The sequence below is a fragment of the Heterocephalus glaber genome, unplaced genomic scaffold (assembly GCF_053883595.1).
Source record: "Heterocephalus glaber isolate CG9 unplaced genomic scaffold, H.glaber_assembly_v1.0 deba00001687, whole genome shotgun sequence".
Classification (NCBI taxonomy): Eukaryota; Metazoa; Chordata; class Mammalia; order Rodentia; family Bathyergidae; genus Heterocephalus; species Heterocephalus glaber.
Window position 1 is genome coordinate 21,617,167 of NW_028258412.1, and position 20,110 is coordinate 21,637,276.

At 46.0% G+C, this 20,110-nt stretch overlaps 1 protein-coding gene across 8 annotated transcripts in view; it reads right to left on the reverse strand.

Annotated features, from left to right (window-relative positions):
• The window catches only part of Anapc5 (anaphase promoting complex subunit 5), a 33,584-nt gene that overhangs the window by 8,996 nt on the left and 4,478 nt on the right, over positions 1 to 20,110 (reverse strand). For 4 of the 8 annotated variants that reach the window (XR_015446222.1, XR_015446220.1, XM_004843838.3 and 1 more), the window contains exons 4-11: positions 19,234 to 19,423; positions 15,783 to 15,849; positions 12,777 to 12,878; positions 11,084 to 11,274; positions 7,985 to 8,066; positions 7,256 to 7,345; positions 5,356 to 5,537; positions 4,368 to 4,503 (exon numbers count right to left, since the gene is read on the reverse strand). Coding sequence is in view for 6 of the 8 variants with exons in the window: in XM_004843838.3 (XP_004843895.1) it covers positions 4,368 to 4,503; positions 5,356 to 5,537; positions 7,256 to 7,345; positions 7,985 to 8,066; positions 11,084 to 11,274; positions 12,777 to 12,878; positions 15,783 to 15,849; positions 19,234 to 19,423 (1,040 nt within the window). In the remaining 2 variants the exon portion in view is untranslated. The remainder of the gene's footprint in view (positions 1 to 4,367; positions 4,504 to 5,355; positions 5,538 to 7,255; positions 7,346 to 7,984; positions 8,067 to 11,083; positions 11,275 to 12,776; positions 12,879 to 15,782; positions 15,850 to 19,233; positions 19,424 to 20,110) is intronic. The other 4 variants (XM_004843839.3, XM_004843840.3, XM_021257509.2 and 1 more) reach the window with 4 other exon arrangements.

A 20,110-nucleotide genomic window follows, 5' to 3' on the forward strand; every position in this document is an offset into this window, starting at 1 on the left:
AATCACATTGCTCACCCCAGCACAATAGCCTCATGATCCACCTGCTCTTTTTCTGTTTGCTTTTTTTGTTGTTTTTTTGTGACAGGGTCTAGCTACACAGCCCAGGCTGGCCTTGAACTCTTGGTGATCCTCCTGCCTCAGCCTCCCCAGTGCTGGGATTACAGGTTGTGCCACCACGCCCAATCCACATGCTCTTGATGGGAGCCAGCTGAAAGACACTGCGCAGCAATGTCATATTTCAGGAGACATCTTGTTAACGGAATTTTATATATTGAAAAAAACTTTTAAAAAATACACATGTAAACGCAAGGTCCTGAGTTCGATCCCCAGTACCAAAAAAAAAGTAAAAAATAAAAAATACACATGTAAGAAATGTTCTTTTACAAAAATGCATGTAAATGATGAAGAGACAAATTACTTTTAATTGCACCAAAGATAATCAATTATGTCTGGAAATCTCTCCTTCTAGGCTTCTTTTATTGATTGATAACTTTTTTTTTGGTACTGGGGATCGAACTTGGGACCTTCCGCTTGCAAGCCCGGCGGCGGGCGGAACCACTGAGCTAAATCCTCAGCCCTAGGCTTCTTTTATGCAATAAATATAAATTATATAAGTACTCCAAAAATAGCTATACATATTATTTTTGTAAATTATATATAACAATGTTTACTACATGGTAGGCACTCAGTATTGTTTGAATGAATCAATCTTTCCAGTGTCAATAAATACAAATCTGAGGTGGGTATAATGGTGCACATCGACAATCTCAGCACTGTGGGAGGCTGAAGCAGGAAGATCAGAAGTCTGAGACCAATCTAGGCAATTTAGCAAGACCCTGTCCCAAAATTTAAAAAAGATAAAGGGATATAATTCAGTGCAAAGGGCCTGGGTGCAATCTCTAGTATCACAAAAGAAACATAAATCTGTATCATCATAATATTTCATTAGGTAAGTAAATTATGGAACATCAAAAGAATCTAGTTGTGGGGCCGGGGATTTAGCTCAGTGGTTTCGCCGCCTGCTGCGCAAGTGCAAGGACCCGAGTTCAATCCCTGGTAACAAACAAACAAAAAAAAGAATCTAGTTGTGGATATTTGGTTGTTTCTAACCTTTCATTTAAAAAATGCTACAGTGAAGGGCCGGGGATTTAGCTCAGTGGCACAGCACCTGCCTCGCAACCATAAGGTCCTGAGTTTGATCCCAGTACCAAAAAAAGAGAAAGAGGCTTCCCAATTTCTCTCCCGTGAAAGACAGCTTTCAACAAAAGGCAACTGGCTGAAGCAACACAGCCTTTAATTAATGCCCTGTAAGGAGAAGCAGGTGTGATGACACAAATGTCATCCACTTCCCACAGCCTTCTCTGGAGTCAACCAGATGTGGGCTGGAAACGTGACTGACAGCTACTGGTGCTGAGTGCAGACTGGGCTCACACACCTTGGTTCCTTGTTCTGTGAAACTGGGTTAACAATACCACTGCCCTACAGGGTGAGGTGGTGCACATCTGTAATCCCAGCACTCAGGAGGCTGAGGCAGGAGGATTGCCAAAAGTTCCAGGCCAGCCTGGGCTACATGGCAAGTTCAAAGCCAGCCTGAACTACACAGCAAGACCCTGACTCAAAAACAACAATTTTTTAAAAATATAGCTGACCTCATGAGGCTACCAGAAGGATTTAGTAAAGCAGCACACATAAAACACAGAGCCCAGGGCCGGGGATTTAGCTCAGTGGTTCTGCCGCCTGCCTCGCAAGCTCAAGGTGCCAAGTTCGATCCCTGGTACTGAAGGGAAAAAAAAAAAAAAGGATCCCAGAGATCTCTTTGGGCCAGGGATTTAGCTCAGTGGTTCCGGCGCCTGCCTCACAAGCACAAGGTCCCTGAGTTTGATCCCCGGTACCAAAAAAAACCACAGAGCCCAGGTCTAGCACAGGACAATGTAAATAAACGTTAGCAATTACCATTTCATATCATTATCATGCTTTCACTATCCTCTCCCCTCCTACAGACACACACCTCTAGTACCTTACTCTTCCTTGGCTTCTTTTCATTCCATTTGTCCTATCAAACCACCCAACCCCTTTTCCCTTCATTGATACCCCAAAAGATCCCAAGTTCCCCAAGGCTTGTGGGCTCCACATTTAGTCTCCTTCTGGTGTGGTTTCACTCCTCAGTCACCTGCGCCCAGCCTCAGGCCAGATGTGTGCACCAGAAGCACCTGGCCTGCCACCCGGCAGGTCTGGACAGGAAATGTCCCCAAGGCCTTGGCCGCCAGCCTGTTGCTCCGCTGAACAGTGGTGAGCATCTAGGAGCCAGGCCTCATGGAAGGAAGCTGGGTCACTGGGCCGTGACTTTGGGGCGATGCCAGGACCCATCCATGTCCTTCCCTGTGCTTCTAGGCCGCTGCAGTGTGAAGAGACCGTGTTCACCATCCATTCTCCCCACAGGGCCAGCACCCATGGAGCAAAACCTCTGAAACAGTTGAAACTATACTACTAAGCCACTGTGATAAAAACAGCATGGTACTGGCAAAGAAACAGACCTGAGGATCAGTGTAATAGATCAGAAGATGCAGAAACAACTCCAGACATACTCAGCCACCTCATCTTTGACAAAGGAGCCAAACACCCTCACTGGAGGAAAGATAGCATCTTTAATAAATGGTGTTGGAAAAACTGGATTTCAACCTGCCAAAGATTAAAACTACACCCCTATCTTTCACCAAGCACTACACTAAAATTGAAGTGGATTAAAGATCTAAATATTCAAACAGAAACACTAAACCTGCTGGAAGATAAGTTAGGTAAAACTCTTGAAGACACTGGAATAGGAAAAGACTTTATGAACAAATTCTCAGTAGCACAGGAACTGGCACAAAGAATCAACAACTGGTATCTCATCTTATTAAAAAGCTTCTGCACTGCAAGAGAAACCACCAACAGAGCTAAAAGACAACCTACAATGTGGGAAAAAATTCTTACCAGCTGTTCCTCAGACAAAGGCCTACAATCTAGAATAAAGAACTTGAAAAAATCAGATCCCCCAAATATAAAAACCCAATTCGGGGCCGGGGATTTAGCTCAGTGGTTCCATCACCTGCCCTGCAAGCACAAGGACCCGAGTTCAATATCCGGTACCAAAAAAAAAAAAACCCGATTCAAAAATGGGCATCTGAAATGAATAGACATTTCTCAGACAAAGAAGTAAAAACAGCAAATAAACATATGAAAAAAATGTTCAACATCAATGGTCATTTGAGAGATGCAGATGAAAACAACACTGAGATTCCACCTCACTCCAGAAAGAATGGCTGCTATCAAGAAATCAACTAATAACAAATGCTGGCAGGGCTGTGGGGAGAAAGGAACCCTTCTCCATTGTTGGTGGGAGGTGCAGACTGGTGCAACCCACTGTGGAAATCAATATGGATATACCTCACAAAACCAGGATTAGAGGGCCGGAGATTTAGCTCAGTGGTTTCACTGCCTGCTGTGCAAGCACAAGGACCCGAGTTCGATCCCCAGTACCAAAAAAAAAAAAAACTAGGATTAGAGGTCCCATTTGACCCAGATATCCCTCTGCTGGGTATCTTTCCAAAAGAATTAAAAGAATCATATCACAGCGATATATGTGCACTCATGTTTATAGCAGCACAGTTTGTAATAGCTAAAGCTAGGAAGCAGCCCAAATGCCCATCAACTGGAGACTGGATAAAGATGAGGTTTTTTTTATAAAATGGAGTACTACTCAGCCATAAAGAATGAGAAACTAGAGACATTTATACCTAAGTGGATGCATATTGAGGCCATACTCTTAAGTGAAATAAATAGGACACACGTGTAAATACTGAATAGTTTCTCTGGTGTGAAAAACTAAAAGTGTAAATAAGGACTAAAAGGTATAATAGATAATGTGAAATAGGAAGCAAAGTTCTAAAGGAATTGGGGAAGTGGGAAGTGTAGGAGAAAGGAAAAAAGGGAAAAGAAAAAAATATGAGAAAAGGAAAAAATGGAAACAAAGTCTCTGTAGATAGGGAGGGGTGGAGGAGGTGAAGGGCAGGGAAATGGGGAAAAAAAAAAGAACCAAGATCCATCATGTAAAGGTACAAGATCCTAACAATGAATGTAACTGTATTTTATTTTTTTATTTTTGTTTTGTTTTTTGGTACTGGGGATCAAACTCGGGACCTTGCGCTTGCAAGGCAGGCAGCAGAACCACTGAGCTAAATCCCCGGCCCTGTAACTGTACTTTATACCTAAAATGTACCAATAAACTTAATGAAAAATAACAAAACAAAAAACTCTCTGAAACAGGAGCCAAAAGAACCCCTCCCTCGCATAAGCCGGTAGAAAGCTGCCTCGCACAACCCACCTACCTGCTCTGCATGCAGCTCTGCAAGGTGGCAGAGCGCAACTGCGAAGGACTCGGTGTTGTTTTGCTGCACACCCGAGTTCACCGACTCCAGGCTGTTCATGCTCAGCAACATCTGGGCTTGCTGAAGGGCCATGGTGCTGGGTGAGGAGAGGAACAGGTTTCCCTTCAGCCAGCAGGCTTGGGCTGCCCTGCGCCCGTCGGCTCTTAGTGGAATCGCAGGGACGTCAGCCCCTCTAGAGGCTCTGGACCAGGGAAGGTGTGATCTCCCAAGGCCAACTCTGCTGCCCTCAGGACAAGGACAGCAGGGAAGTGCCCTGCACATGCACAGCAGGAGTTTCAGGCTCTCAGCTCACTGGCCCACCCGCCCACCCCTTCCCGCCCTCGCTGTTCCTCGAGGTCACAGGATGTTAATTAGGTTTCACGGGTATTCAGACCCGATGCCATCCTGGCACCAGCCGCTCTGGCAATGCAAGCAGTGGCCAGTGTCGGCAGCTGTCTCAGAGCACAACGTGCCAAAAAATTATCTGAAATACAAAAACAAGACTGGTAAAAGAGGCACTTCCTGTCACTGGAATTCCTAGAAACAGCAGAGTGCCTAATGAGGGCCGAGGCAGCCACAGGGCTTCAAGAGTACAATCTGGCTCAGAAGTTTACTTCCAAGCTAAAGGTAGCAGGAAAGCAACTGTCTCCACATGGCGGCCATGGGAGGGAAGGGACACTGGGCGTGGGTGTGCCAGTCTTGCAGCGTGCAGGCAGGAGAGAGGTCCTTGTTGTGAGGACCCAGGTCTGAGTCACAGGTCAGCTACACTGGTAACTTGGGCAGATCACCCAGAAAGGTCACCAACCAGTTCATCAAAGAGCAGGCAGAGGAGGAGCAGATGCCTGTGCCAACTACAAGATGCTTCTAGACAGGAAAGCACCACCCTAGTGCCCCTCGTGCTCATGACTTCACAGGGCTCCTCGCTCCTCCAGGCTGTGTGAGGACCCACCTTCGGCCGTACAGCCTCCAGATGGCCGTTTTCTGTGCAATGCTGATGTCGATGAGTTCCGACAGGCTGTGTTTCCAGTGCAGGAGGTCAGAGTCCTTCAAGGCGTCCATCAGTTTGTTGGCCGTCTTCCCAGCAAAAGCTCTCTGTTGAACAAGGGACTGTATTCCCAGGGAGGCGAGGTACTAAGGGGACAGATATACCCACGACCCAAGATAGAGATTACACGACAGAATTTGCTTTGCTCGTCAGAAATGTGGTGGTTTTCACATTTCAGCACATGCACAGTGACAGCTCTACTTACAAGCAAAGTACCTACAACTGACCCTAACCCTGGTCCATGTGAGATCTCTTCCTGAAAAACTAAGGCCAGGAAGACAGCAGCGGGTACAGGAGTCATGGCTTTGGCTTAGCTGGGCCTGGACTTAACCGTGCCTCTGCTGACTTGGGCCCAGTCACTGAGCTCCTTAGAGAAGCCTCAGCTTCCTCATCAGTAAAATGGGCACCAAACTTATCAGAGAACTGCTACAAGGATTACAGCAAAATAACAGCCCAATCAGTGCTGGGCACATTCAGTAACAGGAGATCAAAACAGGATGTCTATGATGAGCAACAAGTCATCACCGTAGCTTCTGGTATAATCTTCAAGGATAAAAACGACTAAAAACAGGCAGCTGAAGTCCAAGGCAAAAACTGAACCTAAGAAGTATAGTTTATTTCAAAGAACCAATTTGGTTCTACCTGTGCACATCAGTTTCCTTTCCCAGAAGCCAATCACATGGACAATTTACAGATTTAACAAGCATGCGCATTAAATTTGTATAATTACTTGCAATTTTACCAAAGTTTGTTGCAAACTTTTCGGAGACAGAAGGTTTAAACAGTCCCGCTGCCTGTGATCCAGTTTGCAGATTTCTGAGATAGAGTGAGGATCTTCAGGCAACAGGAAGGTAGACTCTGGCAGGCACTACTACTTCCTGTGTGCAGATCACACCCTTTCAGGGCCCTACAGAGTCACTACGGACTTCTCTGCCACTCAAAAGGAGAGCAAATTCCTGGCTTTGTTTATTGTTTAAAACAAGGATCAAGGGCCGGGGATTTAGCTCAGTGGTTCTACAGCCTGCCTCACAAGCACAAGGACCCGAGTTTGATCCCTAGTACCGCAAAAATAAATAAATAAATAAATAAATAAATAAATAAATAAATAAATAAAACAAACAAGGATCAGCAAACTCGTCCTATAAAGGGTCAGAGAGGAAGTCAGGTAGGTTTTGCAGACCACATTTGGTTTCTGTTGCATATTCTTCATCATCTTTGTTCCCTGCCCACAATCGTGCACAAATGTAAAGCCCGTTCTGACCTTAAAGGCCATGCAGAAGCAGGCAGGGTGCTGGAGCTGGCCCGTGGTTTAAATATAAATATAATATAAATATAAATATATAATATAAATATAAATCCCTGGTTTAAAAATAAGCTTTCTGGGGCTGGCTTTCTGGGGCTGGGGGCAGAGCTCCATGGCAGAGCACTTGCCTAGCATTTGTGAGACCCAGGCTTCCATCCCCAGCACTGAAAGAAAACCACAATAAAAAACTTATCTAAAATTTTTCTAAGGGAATATAAGCTAAGTAAATGTTTTTCAATAAACTAATCAAAGGTTTCTTATCCAATTGATAAAGAGAGCTTCCACAGATGTTATTAGGATGTTATTAGGGAACAGCAAGAAACCTACCAAACAGAACTTAGTGGTTTGATTAATAAGTAAGTCACAGGAAGCTGGCAAGAATAAAACCATATGCTGAAATATCCATTCTAACTCCACCACTGCCTCTGACAGAGGTGGTGTGAGAGAGACAAAGGCTCCATGCCACTTATCTAAATGATCGCACAGAAAGATGAGCCTTACCGGTAACCCGAAATGCACTGCCTTCTTCACAGAGTGCTCCAGCAGAACGTAGCTGTCGGATCGCTTCTGCCCCAGCACATAAAGCCAGCTCTGGCGAGAGACAACCAGCAAAATACATCACGACAACGGCAGTGGCCGATGTTCTAGTGAAATATCAATGTGGTCGTCAGAGAGAATTAGAAAGGGACAAAGTAAATCTCTAAAATACCCTCTCGTGAATTACAAATCGAAATGAAACCCATCAACATCTTAAGAGCAGACTGGAACACACGGGCTTCCTCTGATGCAGTGTGTGGCAAGAGTCCCCCCAAAAAGCAGGAAGCCCCTGTATGGCCTTAAGAAACAAGGTTCGGGGTGACTGGCAAGTGTTCTGTTTGTGCTTGGTGACTGTGCTTTCACAGGACAATGTCTCATCTAGTTACTAGGTATAGCAATTATCTGTTTATTTTTTCATATATCTCTTTACTAATGCCAACATTAAATGTGACAATGTTTACTTTCTTCATGGCAAGTTGCATTAATATCTGTGGACAGGAAGTGCTCCCAAAGTAGAGCAGATGCCAAGAACTGAGAAAGGGAAGTAAATACGGATTGGCCTTTCTGAACCCCCATGACCAGCTAAGCAGCACCCCCACCTCCGCTCCACACACAATGACCCGCCTGAGATGGGGGAGCTTCCACAAGCACCCATGAGCCCCGGCATAACCCCAGTCCCGCAGGTGGCCTCACCAAACAGTGCTGCAGACACACGTGGTCATTGGACTCCTGGGCGATCCTAATTGCCTCCTGCAGGGCGAGCTCCGCCTGCTGACTAACGACAGACTAGACTTTAATGTCCCATTGGCAATCACAGACCCGCGCCAGCCTCAGTGACAGAAGTCACGGGAGCAGAGCCCATAGGAGAGTGGGTCTAGGCTCATGGAGGGCTGCAACTATTTCTGGCTCCTTCTCTCCAAGCCCCGGCCCCAGCAGCAGGGAACAGCAACAGGGGGTACACAGGATGGGTCCATCCTAAGGCAGATTTGAACTGAAGGGAACGAAGCACAGGATTTTGTCTTGGCCCCGAAGGAGTTTATTTCAGTTGTGTAGGACTGAGAGGAAGGCCAAGGTGGGGGGCTAATACTTCACTTTGCATCACAACACCTTCTGCATGATTCCAAATTTTTTTTTTTTTTTACCGTGTCCATTTGTTACTTTTATTGTTTTTTTCAAAATTGTTTTGTTTTTTGGTACCAGGGATTGAAATCAGGACCTTGTGCTTGGCAAGGCAGGCGGCGGAATCACTGAGCTAAATCACCAGTCCCAAAATCAGTTTTAAAAAGTATTTTGAGGATTCCCACTTCTGTGACTTTCTTCCTGCTCACGTGTTCCCTGAGTGTGTCCCCCTAACTCCTCAGCCTCCGTGGACAATCACCCAGCTCTTCTTAGCCCAGCTCAGCTTGCACCCTGACGACAGCCTCGCAAGTGCTACCTGCATCCCACTTTGCAAAGCTTCCTTATGTAGTGCCGTGTACTGAGCCTGCCTCAGTTTGCTTTCATCAACTACTTGCACAGCCCCAAGATGCCACAGGCCACATCTTAAACCTGGAGATTCCCAACGACCAGTCAGGGAGCAGAGGGTCACAAACACAGACTCACTGTGGGACTCAAGACAGGACCGAAACTCGGGAGTGTTCCAACTGAAGGAAAAATTCACACGAGGAATTTTCCAATATTAGCAATAGCCTCGCATGAGTAATTCTTTTTTTTTTTTACTTTATTATCTTTACTGCCTCTGTTCTATTTTTCAGTTTTGTTTTGTTTTTTAGTACCAGGGATCGAACTCAGGACCTTGCACTTGTGAGGCAGGCAGCAGAACCACTGAGCTAAATCCCCGGCCCTATATTGATTTTTTCTTTTTTTTGTACCGGAGATCGAACTCAGGTCCTTGCGCTTGCATAGCAGGCGATGAAACCACTGAGCTAAATCCCCGGCTACTGCCTCTGCTCTAATACTCACAGTTTGTTGTTACCACATGAATAATTTTAATTGGGTAGTGCTAATTTTTTCTCAATAATTCTTCAAATAAAGAAACTAGATGCATTTTTACCAATTTTGCATTTCTTATAAATCCCCTTTAATGCTGACAGTAAAACAATGTACTAGAACAGTGGTGGTGAACCGCTGTTTGCATCACTGAAAGCTCCACAATGTTCTCCATCACTGTACTAGAATGTAAGCTACTCAAGCGCAGGAGGCGTACTGTCACACAGGTCCTCAATAATATCACTGAACATCTGTTACCAAATGATGTTCTGCTTCGGTCTTTCCTCCAGGCTGAACATTCTCGCACCTCCTCACTTTACTCAGGTGGCCTGCTTGAGCATCTCGACACTGAGACTGCCCCGCACACAGGCCCCCGCTTGTCTATGCCTCTTTTAGAACCGAAGGATTCCCTGAGTGCTGCATGTCTCAACTCCTGACCAGTGGATCCTGCCACCCTTTAGCAGGCCCCAGAGTCTCTATCAAAGCTGCCTGTAGTAAAGACCAGATCGCTCAACTGATACGAAGTCACTGGGCAGGGGGCAAAAACTCGAATTCAGGGGCCAGGGATTTAGCTCAGTGGTTTCGCTGCCTGCTGCGCAAGCACAAGGACCTGAGTTTGATCCCCAGTACCAAAACAAAAAAAAAACCCTCGCATTTCAGTTCACTCATTTCCTACATTTTACCACTATCCACATTATTTCATCATTCCAAAATAGCCTCCATGTTGTTTTGGGGTTTTTTTGGTACCAGGGGTCAGACTCGGGACCTCTGCAGCACCACTGAGCTAAATCCCCGGCCCCAAGCCTCCATCTTTTGACAGGCTGTCTTTAACTTTATTCACTAAGTAACTGTTCACTAATTTTCCTATTTTTATTCACACACACAGGTACATTTGACTCCCCATGAATCCCAGGCTGGCCTGGAAACTCACAGCAATCCTCCTGCCTCAGCCTCCCAAGTGCTGGGATTACAGGCATATACCACCACACCCAGGTATATCTGAGCACCAAAATGAACCAATGCCACCTCACTGGTGGCCTAAACCCCACTCAGAAACAAACATGACTCTTGGCAAGCATGTGCAGTCTTCCATGCAGGAGAGGGCAACTTCCTTCCGGCTCTTTTTGGCACCAGGGATCAAACTCAGGGCCTCGCACTTGCCAGGCAGGCACTGCACTGATGCGCTACATCCCTGGCTCTTCCTTCTGGCTTTTAAAACCCTAAAAATAGCTTCCGCTGCCCCATTACTACCTCTGAAAAGCCCTTTTGGGAATCTCTGGCCTGATGACCCAATTTCCTTTTCACTGTATGGCTGTGTTGTCCTTAGAAGTAAGGACACTAGAGGCCCAGCAGGAAGGCAACAGGGCTGAATAGTGACACTAGGGGGCAGACAACAGAATTTTCATTAACATTGGTTTCTGTAAGATGTTCACTCAGAGTGAGTGACAAGCCCATGCTGCAGTCTGTTTCTTCTTTTCTTTTCCTTTTTTTTTTTTTGGTACCAGGGATCGAACTCAGGTCCTTGCGCTTTCGAAGCAGGCGGCGGAATCACTGAACTAAATCCCTTTTTTTTTAATCTGTTTTTTTTTTCTTTTTTGAGACAGGGTCTCACTGCATAGTTTGGGCTGGTCTTGAACTCAGCGATCCTCCTGCCTCAGCTTCCCAAGTGCTGGGATTACAGGCGTGCACCACCACACCTGGCTGTTCTTTTTTAGAAAAACATTATTTTTATTTAAAGCACCTTTCAGTTGTGATCTGACAGTTTGTATCCTCAATGTCTGCAGGGACAAAGGAGTGACTTACTAGTGGCCGAAGCGGCAGTGCAAGGCGGCCAGGTTGAGGGCGGCATAGCGCAGGCTCCGGCCGTAGCCCTCCTCACCGTTGCTTTTGCTTTCGGCTCCAGTGAGAATCAGGCGGTCGAAATAATGAAGGAGACTGTGCGTGGAGCTGAAAACATCTTGAACGCGGAGGTTGTTTAAATAGCTGAGGTAATGCTGAAATGAGAAGCAATCAATGTATTTTAAATGTTCCTCTTGCTTTTGTCCAAGACTACTGTGCAGAGCTCTGCTGCCTGCAAATCTAAATAGTCCCCGGGCCGGGCATTTAGCTCAGTGGTTCTGGTGCCTGCTTCACAAGCACAAGGTCCTGAGTTCTATCCCCAGTACCAAAAAAGAAAAAAAACTAAATAGTCCCTGCCTGTGACAAGAATTAAAAAGGCTCAAGAGCTGGGAAGGATGGTGTGTGCCTGTAGCCCTAGCACTTGGGAGGCTGATGCAGGAGGATCGCAGTGAGTTCAAGGCCAGCCTGGGGGGTACAAAGCAAGACCCTGCCCCCCTCCAGAAAAAGAAAAATTCCAAAGGGCTGGGGGTGTAGCTCAGTGGTACAGCACGTGCTTAGCATATATGCATGGCCCTAGGTTCAATCCCCATACTGCAAAAAAACTAAAACAAAAAAATTAAACAGCCATGACAGCTGGCTCTCCATTAGGGTTTGTGGTTTTGTCCTACACAGAGCTGCTAAGCCACTGGTTGTTCTGTTAGGACCCATGAGTGGTACGTAAAGCAGCAGGCCTCGCCTACCTAGTTCAGGTGTTAACAACACTGTAAATTCAAGTATAAACATCTTAAAACCTGAATACATGTACAAATTATAAAATTTACTTTTCTAAATGTTTAAATTAAAAAAGAAACTTTTAGCAGGGCATAGTGGTGCTTACCTCCCAGCACTCTGGGAGGCTGAGGCAGGAGGATCACAAGATCAAGCCCAGATTAAGCAACTCAGAAACTTAGCAAGACCCTGTCAAAAATTCAGCAAGAGGCCTGGGCTCAATCCCCAGTACTACAAAAACAAAAAGAAAACACAGTGAAATGTTTACTAGTTTACCAAATTAATTATTTTCATTTTGTTTTGAATGAGTGAATTAAACTTCTCTCCTAACAGGCAGATCTTACTTACAAGAAAGCATTTTAAAATGCATATATTTCTAGGTAGATAAATGAATAAAGTCTAATGGCAAACCCAGATATTTTCAAGAAAAATTTTCAGAGTAAAACATCCACAAAGAAATTGAATTATTGAAAATTTAAGGCCCGGGGATTTAGCTCAGTGGTTCCGGTGCCTGCCTTGCAAGTGCAAGGTCCCGAATTCGATCCTCGGTACCAAAAAAAAAAAAATTTAAGAATTTTTTTTTAAAAAAGACAAAAGGAGAAAAGAAAAAAGTTCTCATGCCTGAAACCCTTTTCTCTTGCTCAGTCTACTCCACCACCTCCCATCCAAAGCTCAGGAGATCATGGAGCATGAATGACAGAGGTCAGTGTCTAAGAACTTCGCTGTGGCCAGGGAGGGGCTTTGCTTGCTACCCAAGCTGCCCTCGCCCGCCGGGTGGCTTTCAGGGACCCATGCCAATGGCATGGGCCTCCAGGGCTGCGGCTGTTCCACCCCCTGAAGAGCCTGGGCCTCCCTCTCCCACTCAGCAACAAATCGGGAGCAAACCCACCGCTTCAGCAAAGTCAGGGTTAAATTTCAACAAGTTATTAAGCTCTTTCTGCAAGGAGGCTGGAGTGAGGGCTTTTGTCTCATCGTTTTTTAACAGAGAGGCCTGAAATATAGAAACAACAGGTAGAAGTGTCAATAAATATTAGCAAACGTACACCAGCTACTGTGGTATCACCTGATAATTTTCTCTCCTGCGGGAGTGGGGGGTTCACTTCAGGGTGTGCCCGAGCTCAAGGCTCCTCAGTGCCACCACTGCCTGAGGAAGCCACCACAGCCCCTCCCACCAATGCCCCATCCTCCTCCACACAGCCCTCCTCCAGGGCAGCCACCTGGGCCCGTGTCTCTCTCTCCCTCTCTACTTCCTGGTTGGAACCAAGACCACTCTAAGCCATGTTCCCACCATGGGAACACCAGTGGGGCTGCCAACCTTGGACCTGAGGCTCCAGAACCATGAACCAAAACAAACCTCTTTACCTCATAACTAGCCTGCGTCAGGTATTTCATTAAAGTACCACAAAGCTGACTAACACGCGTGTGGAAACTAGTTCTAAATTACATGTTTGTATTTAACTGGGTTATGAACAATTCACTACAATTTTATCTGGACAAGTTTTTGCATAAGTAATAATAATTTCTAATTCTACTTTTGACTCATTATCACCATAGAATATTCCAAAATATGGAAAAGCTGCTGAAGAAAACAAAAAAATGACAATCCTACCACCCAGAAATACTATTAATGCTTTAATGTATGTTATTCTACTCATCTTTTTTTGCATATGTGTGTGATTATATGTGTTGAGGATTTCACACACACACATTTTGGGCGGGGGGGGGGGGGTACCAGGGATCGAACTTTGGTGCTTGTGCTTGTGCAGCAGGCGACAAAACCACTGAGCTAAATCCCTGGCCCACACACATACATTTTAAACAGAACATGACATACAGTATCACTTCCTGTCCTTTTCACATAATAACATACTGTCAACTTTGTCTCATCATCAAACAGTCTTTGAAACTGATTTGTGAAGAAGTATTAATCTTTTCACTCGCATTTATTACAAATCCTTTTCCCCATTTTATTGTTTGGCTTTTAATTTTGTTACAACGTGTTACAACATGGAGACATTGTAAAATCTTATGCTGAAAAAGCAAATGATCTTCCATGCATTTTCTCCCATAGCTTTATGATTAGAAAGTCTCCACCCAGCTTTCAGTTAAAAGAGTTAATACACAGTTCCTTCTAATTATACCTGTAGGTACTTCATTTAACTCTTTAATCCATCTGTAACACACCAAGGGTGGTGAGAACTCAGCTGACCAGTATTTTTTTCCTCTCAATAAATCAACTGTGTTGGTGGAAAAATTCTAATCACTGTGAAATTCATCCTCACAAGTGATTCCATAAATTTTATCTACACCTAAACATTATAACATTCTGCAGAAAGAAAATGGTTGTAAAAACCATTAGTAAACTAAAAAAAGAAGACAAAATATATTTAAAAAAATCTATGCTGAAAATTATTTTGGACAAAAATGTTCGGCTTATGTTACTAATGAAAATATGTGGCTCATAAGTAGCAACAAACTTCGGTGCACACCTGTAATTCCAGCACTCTGGGAGGCTGAAGCAGAAGGGCAAATTCAAGCCCAGTCTGAACAACTCAGCAACTTAGTGAGATCTTGTCTTGAAATAAAAAATAAAAGGGGCTGGGCTGGAGATTTAGCTCAGTGGTTCCATCACCTGCCTTGCAAGTGCAAGGTCCTGAGTTTGATAAATAAAAGTAAAAGGGGCTGGGGATGTAACTCAGTGTGAAGGCCCTAGGTTCAACTCCCAGTATTCCATTAAAAAAAAAGATCTTATTTCATCTGGATAGAGGATTGGTAGTATACTAATTATAGAATTCAGCTATTAAATATATAGTTATTCACTATAAAATGCTTTCTATTGGGCTGGGAATTTAGCTCAGTGGTTCCGGTGCCTGCCTTGAAAGCACAAGGTCCCAAGTTCAATCCTCGGTACCAAAAAAAAAAAAATTGCTTTCTATCTTTTTTCTTTGTCCATAATAAATAAAATGTGAGAAAAAAAGCAAATCTTCTAAGTCATAAGTTTTTGGACCATAGGTCACATACCATTACTAAATAAATCTGCATTATAATTTTAATAGAAAATCAAAGATGACACAGCTGGACATGGTAGCACACGCCTGTAATTCCAGCACTCAGGAGGCCAAGGCAGGAGGACTGCCACAAGTCTGAGGTCAGCCTGGGCTACACAATGAGTTCAAGGCCAGCCTGAACTACACAGTGAGACCCTGTCTCAAAATAACAGCAGCAACAACAATACCAAATAAGATGACACAAAATAGGAAGCGGCAAACTGCAGTTGATGAAAAAGGATTGAGGAAGGATAATGCAGATTTACTAATAAACCTGCTGTTATGGTTTGGGTCTAGAGGTCCCCCCAAAGCCTCATGTGGTCATAGGCTTGATCAAGAGTGTGTGAAGCTGGAATTGATTCATGATGCAATGGTAGGCTCAAGGCCACTAGGATTAAGGGTATGAGTGCTACCCACCCTAAGTAGTCTGAATAAGATAAAGGGGCAGGGAGATGCTGTTAACTATCTTGTTACCTTTGCTGCCTTGTGTGCGCTGCCATGTTGTTTCTGCTCCATAATGCTTGTTTGCCATCCCAGCCTCAGAGCCAGCTGATTATGGACTGAAACCATAAGCTGTAAGCCAAATAAACCCCTTCCTCTCTAACTTTTGGTGTCTGGTATTTTGGCTCAGCAACAAGAGAAGGGTGAGCCGGGGATTTAACTCAGTGGTGCTGCTGCCTGCCTTGCAAGCGCAAGGTCCCGAGTTCAATTCCCGGTACCGGTACCAAAAAAAAACAAAAACAAAACAAGAGAGGGGTAACTAACACACCTGCTAACACTAACAGGAATAGGCCATGACGCAAAATGTCACAGGATAAAACCTCTGATAAATTACAGAATTAAAATACCTGCTGAGAAAGAAAAAATTCCGCTTGTTTTTGGGACAGTGGTCCACTGCAAGATACTTCTTCTTCTCTGGAAAAATAGTAAGAATTAAACAAGAATGAAATCAGAAGACTTGTAAAAACTTTAATTGAAAGCAGGAACTCAAACAGGCACTTGTACACCCATGTCCACAGCAGCATCACTTGTAATAGCTGAAACATCGAGCAACCCACACATCAGCTATCGGATAAACAAATAAGCAAAATGTGGTAGAGAAACAAAGGAGTATGATTCAGCCTAAAAGGGAGGCAGTTTGGACACACGCTACAATATGGATGAATTCTGAGAACAGTATGCTAAGTGAAATAAACCAACCCAAAAGACAAATACTGTATGATCTACATGAGATACTTAAAACAGTCAAAAGAAGACAGACAATGCCGGAGATTTGGCTCAGCAGTACTGAGCCTGCCTGGCAAGAGCAGGGTCCTGAGTTCGATTCTAGATACAGGGAGGAAGGGAGAAGACAGACAAGCAGGGCACAGCAACGCACTCTTATAATCCCAGCTACTCAGGAGGCCAAGGTAGGAAACTGCAAGTTCGAGGTCAGCCTGGGCATCTTGGTGAGACCCTGTCTCAAAATTAAAAATGAACATGATGGGGACATAGTTCAGTGGTAGAGCACCCCTGGGTTCAGTCCCCAGTACTGAAAACAAAACAAACCAACAGAATGACAGGCTGGGGTGTAGCTGAGTGGCAGAGCACTTGCCTCCCATGCACAAGGCCCTGGGTTCAAACCCCAGCACCACCAAGCCGCAGACGGCCTTCAGTTATGAAAAGGATTACTTGTTATGAATCTAATTATCAGCTCAGACAAATGGTTAGACTTTCCAATACATGTAAATCACGGGGACTTAATCTAGGCCCAAGGATGGGCTTCGAAGAGTCCAAGAAGCTTATACACGGCATATATGTTTGCATGGATGCATATTTTACTGATTTTTTTTGGTTTTTTGGGTACTGGGGGTCGAACTCAGGTCCTTGCGCTTGTGCAGCAGGCAGCGAAATCACTGAGCTAAATCCTTGGCCCAATTATTTTGGTTTTTTGAGACAGAGTCTCGCTGTGTAGCCTAGCCTGGCAACAAATCCTTGGTGATTCCTCTGCCTCAGCCTCCTAAGAGCTGGGATTACAGGCATGCATCACCATGCCTGGCATGGATGCACCTTTTAATCAAGAGGTAATGCCTGGCATCCACTAGATTCTCAGGAGAAATCTGAAAGCTCCCCCAAGTGTTTAAATCTACCAAGGTAACTGAAGTTTTAAATACAATATAGCATTAATCAATAAAGGTTTTTGTTTGTTTTAGTACTTGCGATGCATAAGACACCAGTCTAGGCCCTAGTGCAGGGGACAGACACGCTATCTCTGTGAGCTCACTGCAGTCTTGGTGAAGGCTAAGACTGGGCACATGAGGTGACATAAAAGACAAACTTGGCATCTCAACATGAACTCTGTACCTAGAGAGGGAGAGAACTGTCCCCACCCAAAGGGGTGGTCAGGAACTGAGAGTCGGGGAGAATGGAAATGGTTAGGAAGGCGGAGACTGTGCAGGAAAGGAGGGCACAAACGGGACGAGGAGAGGCCTGGCACCTTAGAGGACGGCAGTCAGTACCAGGCTGGCTGAGACAAAGGACCGGGTGGAGAAGTGGAAACAAAGCTCCCCGGGGACAGGACAAAAGCAGGGGAGGGGAGGCATGAGGTCACCATCAGAGTGCAGGGCCCAGCCCTGCCATCCTCTCAGGTCTTGTGCACAGCCCGTACTGTCCCTGACTGTGTTGCTCCCACACGTCACTTCCCTGTCCCAGGCCCCTTCTCAGCGCTGGCTCAGCAGCACCAACGCCCTCCCTGACTGCCCTCCTGCCCAGTGACTCTCAGGGCCTGTGTCCCTGTTACTGCTCTGCTGCACACACACCCTCTGTCTGTCCCACAGAACTCCACGGGGATGGGGACCATGTCCCCGCTGCAGACAGCTCCACACCTAACATCATGCATGACACACAGGACACACTCAATGGGAGACTGGTATTACACCACCGGCAAGTGAGGAAATATGCATGTCTGCATTTGCTGGGAGCCTAGGAGGATGTGGTCCCCAAGGCCAGCTTGCTGCTGTGACCCTCCAGGGCTGGGCTCCCTCGAGAGACACAAATACTATCGTCTAGCAACAGTTAACAAATGCCCACGCCAAACCCCACAGGCTGCCTCTTCTGTAATTGGATTTTTTTTTTTTTGTACCAGGGATTGAACTCAGGACCTTGCGCTTATGAGGCAGGTGTGGTGGCACTGAGCTAAATCCCTGGCCCTATAATTGGATTCTTTAAAAAACACTCGATAAACATTAATTGCCTAAATATTCTCTCTCTTCTAAATTAGCAGCTGGGTTGTCATTTTCAACTAGGAATAATTTCAATTTTGGGGCCGGGGATTTAGCTCAGTGGTTCTGCCGCCTGCCTTGAAAATGCAAAGACCCGAGTTCAATTCCTAGTACCAAAAAAACCCAAAAGTTAATTTCATTGTAGGATGGGAGGTTTGCAAGCTGTGCTATGCAACATTGCTCAATGTGATTATTTTCTACTTCTTAACTTTAATACAGATGTCTAGGGCAAGAATAATAATTTCCTGGACGAGAACTAGAAATATTGCAATAACCACAAGAAAGGAAAAAGACATGGAAGGAAGAAGGGAGTAAGGACTTTCTCAAGGCAATACAACATTAAGAAAGGCGGCCATGGCCTGGGGGTGGACAGCAGCTGCCTCAAGTGTGAGGCTGAGGGTTTGATCTCCTGCGTGTGCGAGCGCACACACACACACACACACACGCAGAGAAATAAAACTCACAAAAAGGAAAAAACTGAAATTTTCTTTTCAAATGAGTCAAAAAATACATGAAAAACTTTTAAATTCTCTATCAAAGTGATTTCCTTTTGCACAAGAAGTCTAATAACTAGGTTTCAAATACTACATTTCGTTAATTTTCATGACAAAATTCAGTTTACTAAAGCACACGGTTATTTTACTCTTTAGAGTAAATGTGGCCAGGACCCCGAGGTCGCAGCCTTAAACACCAGGCGAGCCGCCACCCAGTGCGCGGCCCATGGGAGCCGACTCTGATGGCCCTGATGGCAGGAGGAGGCGAGCAGCGAGGCCGGCACGAGAAACGCACTCAAACTGGGTCACCTGAGGGCCCCGACGAGGACCTCGTTCCACAGTGGGACAGGGGACACAGAAGCCGCGACAGACGACAAGGGACGCCTTTACCCTCTGCGGAGAAGCCCTCTCCAAGCCTCCAGATGCCCAGAGGGGCCTCCCCGCCTCACTGTCCCCTCCCCCGCCTCCCCGGGCCACTCCTGAGCCCGAGGACGAAGGATCCACTGAGGCAGGGACTCCGCGCCAGCGAGGAAACCCCGAGTCACCTCACGGACACGTCCAGCTCCTCTTTCTCCATGTTTCTCTCCCCGTCCTCCCTGGCGGCCGGCTCCATCTCGGCGTCCCCCGCCTTCTTCTCCCCGCTCTGGAAGTACTGCTGCAGGGCCGTGTACAGCTTGAACACCTGGCTGAAGGACAGCTTGCTGTAGGCCAGGATCATGTGGCGCAGAAACAAACCTACAGACAGGGCCGCAGACCAGAAGGCCTCAGGAGATCGGGCCGCCACCGGGGACGCAGCGCTTCCCCGCTTCGCGGCTTTTCCGCGGCACCCGCACACCCTGCCAGGTCCAGGCCGCCTCCCGGAGAGCCCCTTCCGCTTCCGGTGCAAAGCCGTCCTTCAGGGCTCAGGCCTCCGTCTTCCAGCCCCAGGCCCCATCTCTAGCCCCTGGGGGCCTCCATTTTAATTTCCTCACCGCTGTCCTATGTGAAGTTATCTTATCTACTTTTTACCACCTGGCTCCCCCCAGCCGCACATCATTTCTGGGAGAGGAAAGAAAGCCCGTGTCCACCTCATTCGCCCTGAGCCCGGCACACAGGAGATCAGTACATAACCGCTACTGAATAAGCACACCTACCACAAACAAAGCCAAAGGGAAGAAGCACGGATACAAAGCTACCAGAAAGCACTGGAAAACAGGCGGGCGCGCTGCCACTTTAATACGGTGACAGCGATGTGCTCTTCCTGAGTTTGGGTGGTGATGGTCACTTACAGGTGAGTGACCCAGAGAACGGCGAGGAAGAACTGGGGAGCCAACAAACCCCAGGATGCTGGGGCTCTGACTACTGCAGACGCAATGGAAGGCAGGCAACTTTGCCACACGCTAATTATTCTCCAGTACAGATCCACACAAATGACAAAGGAAA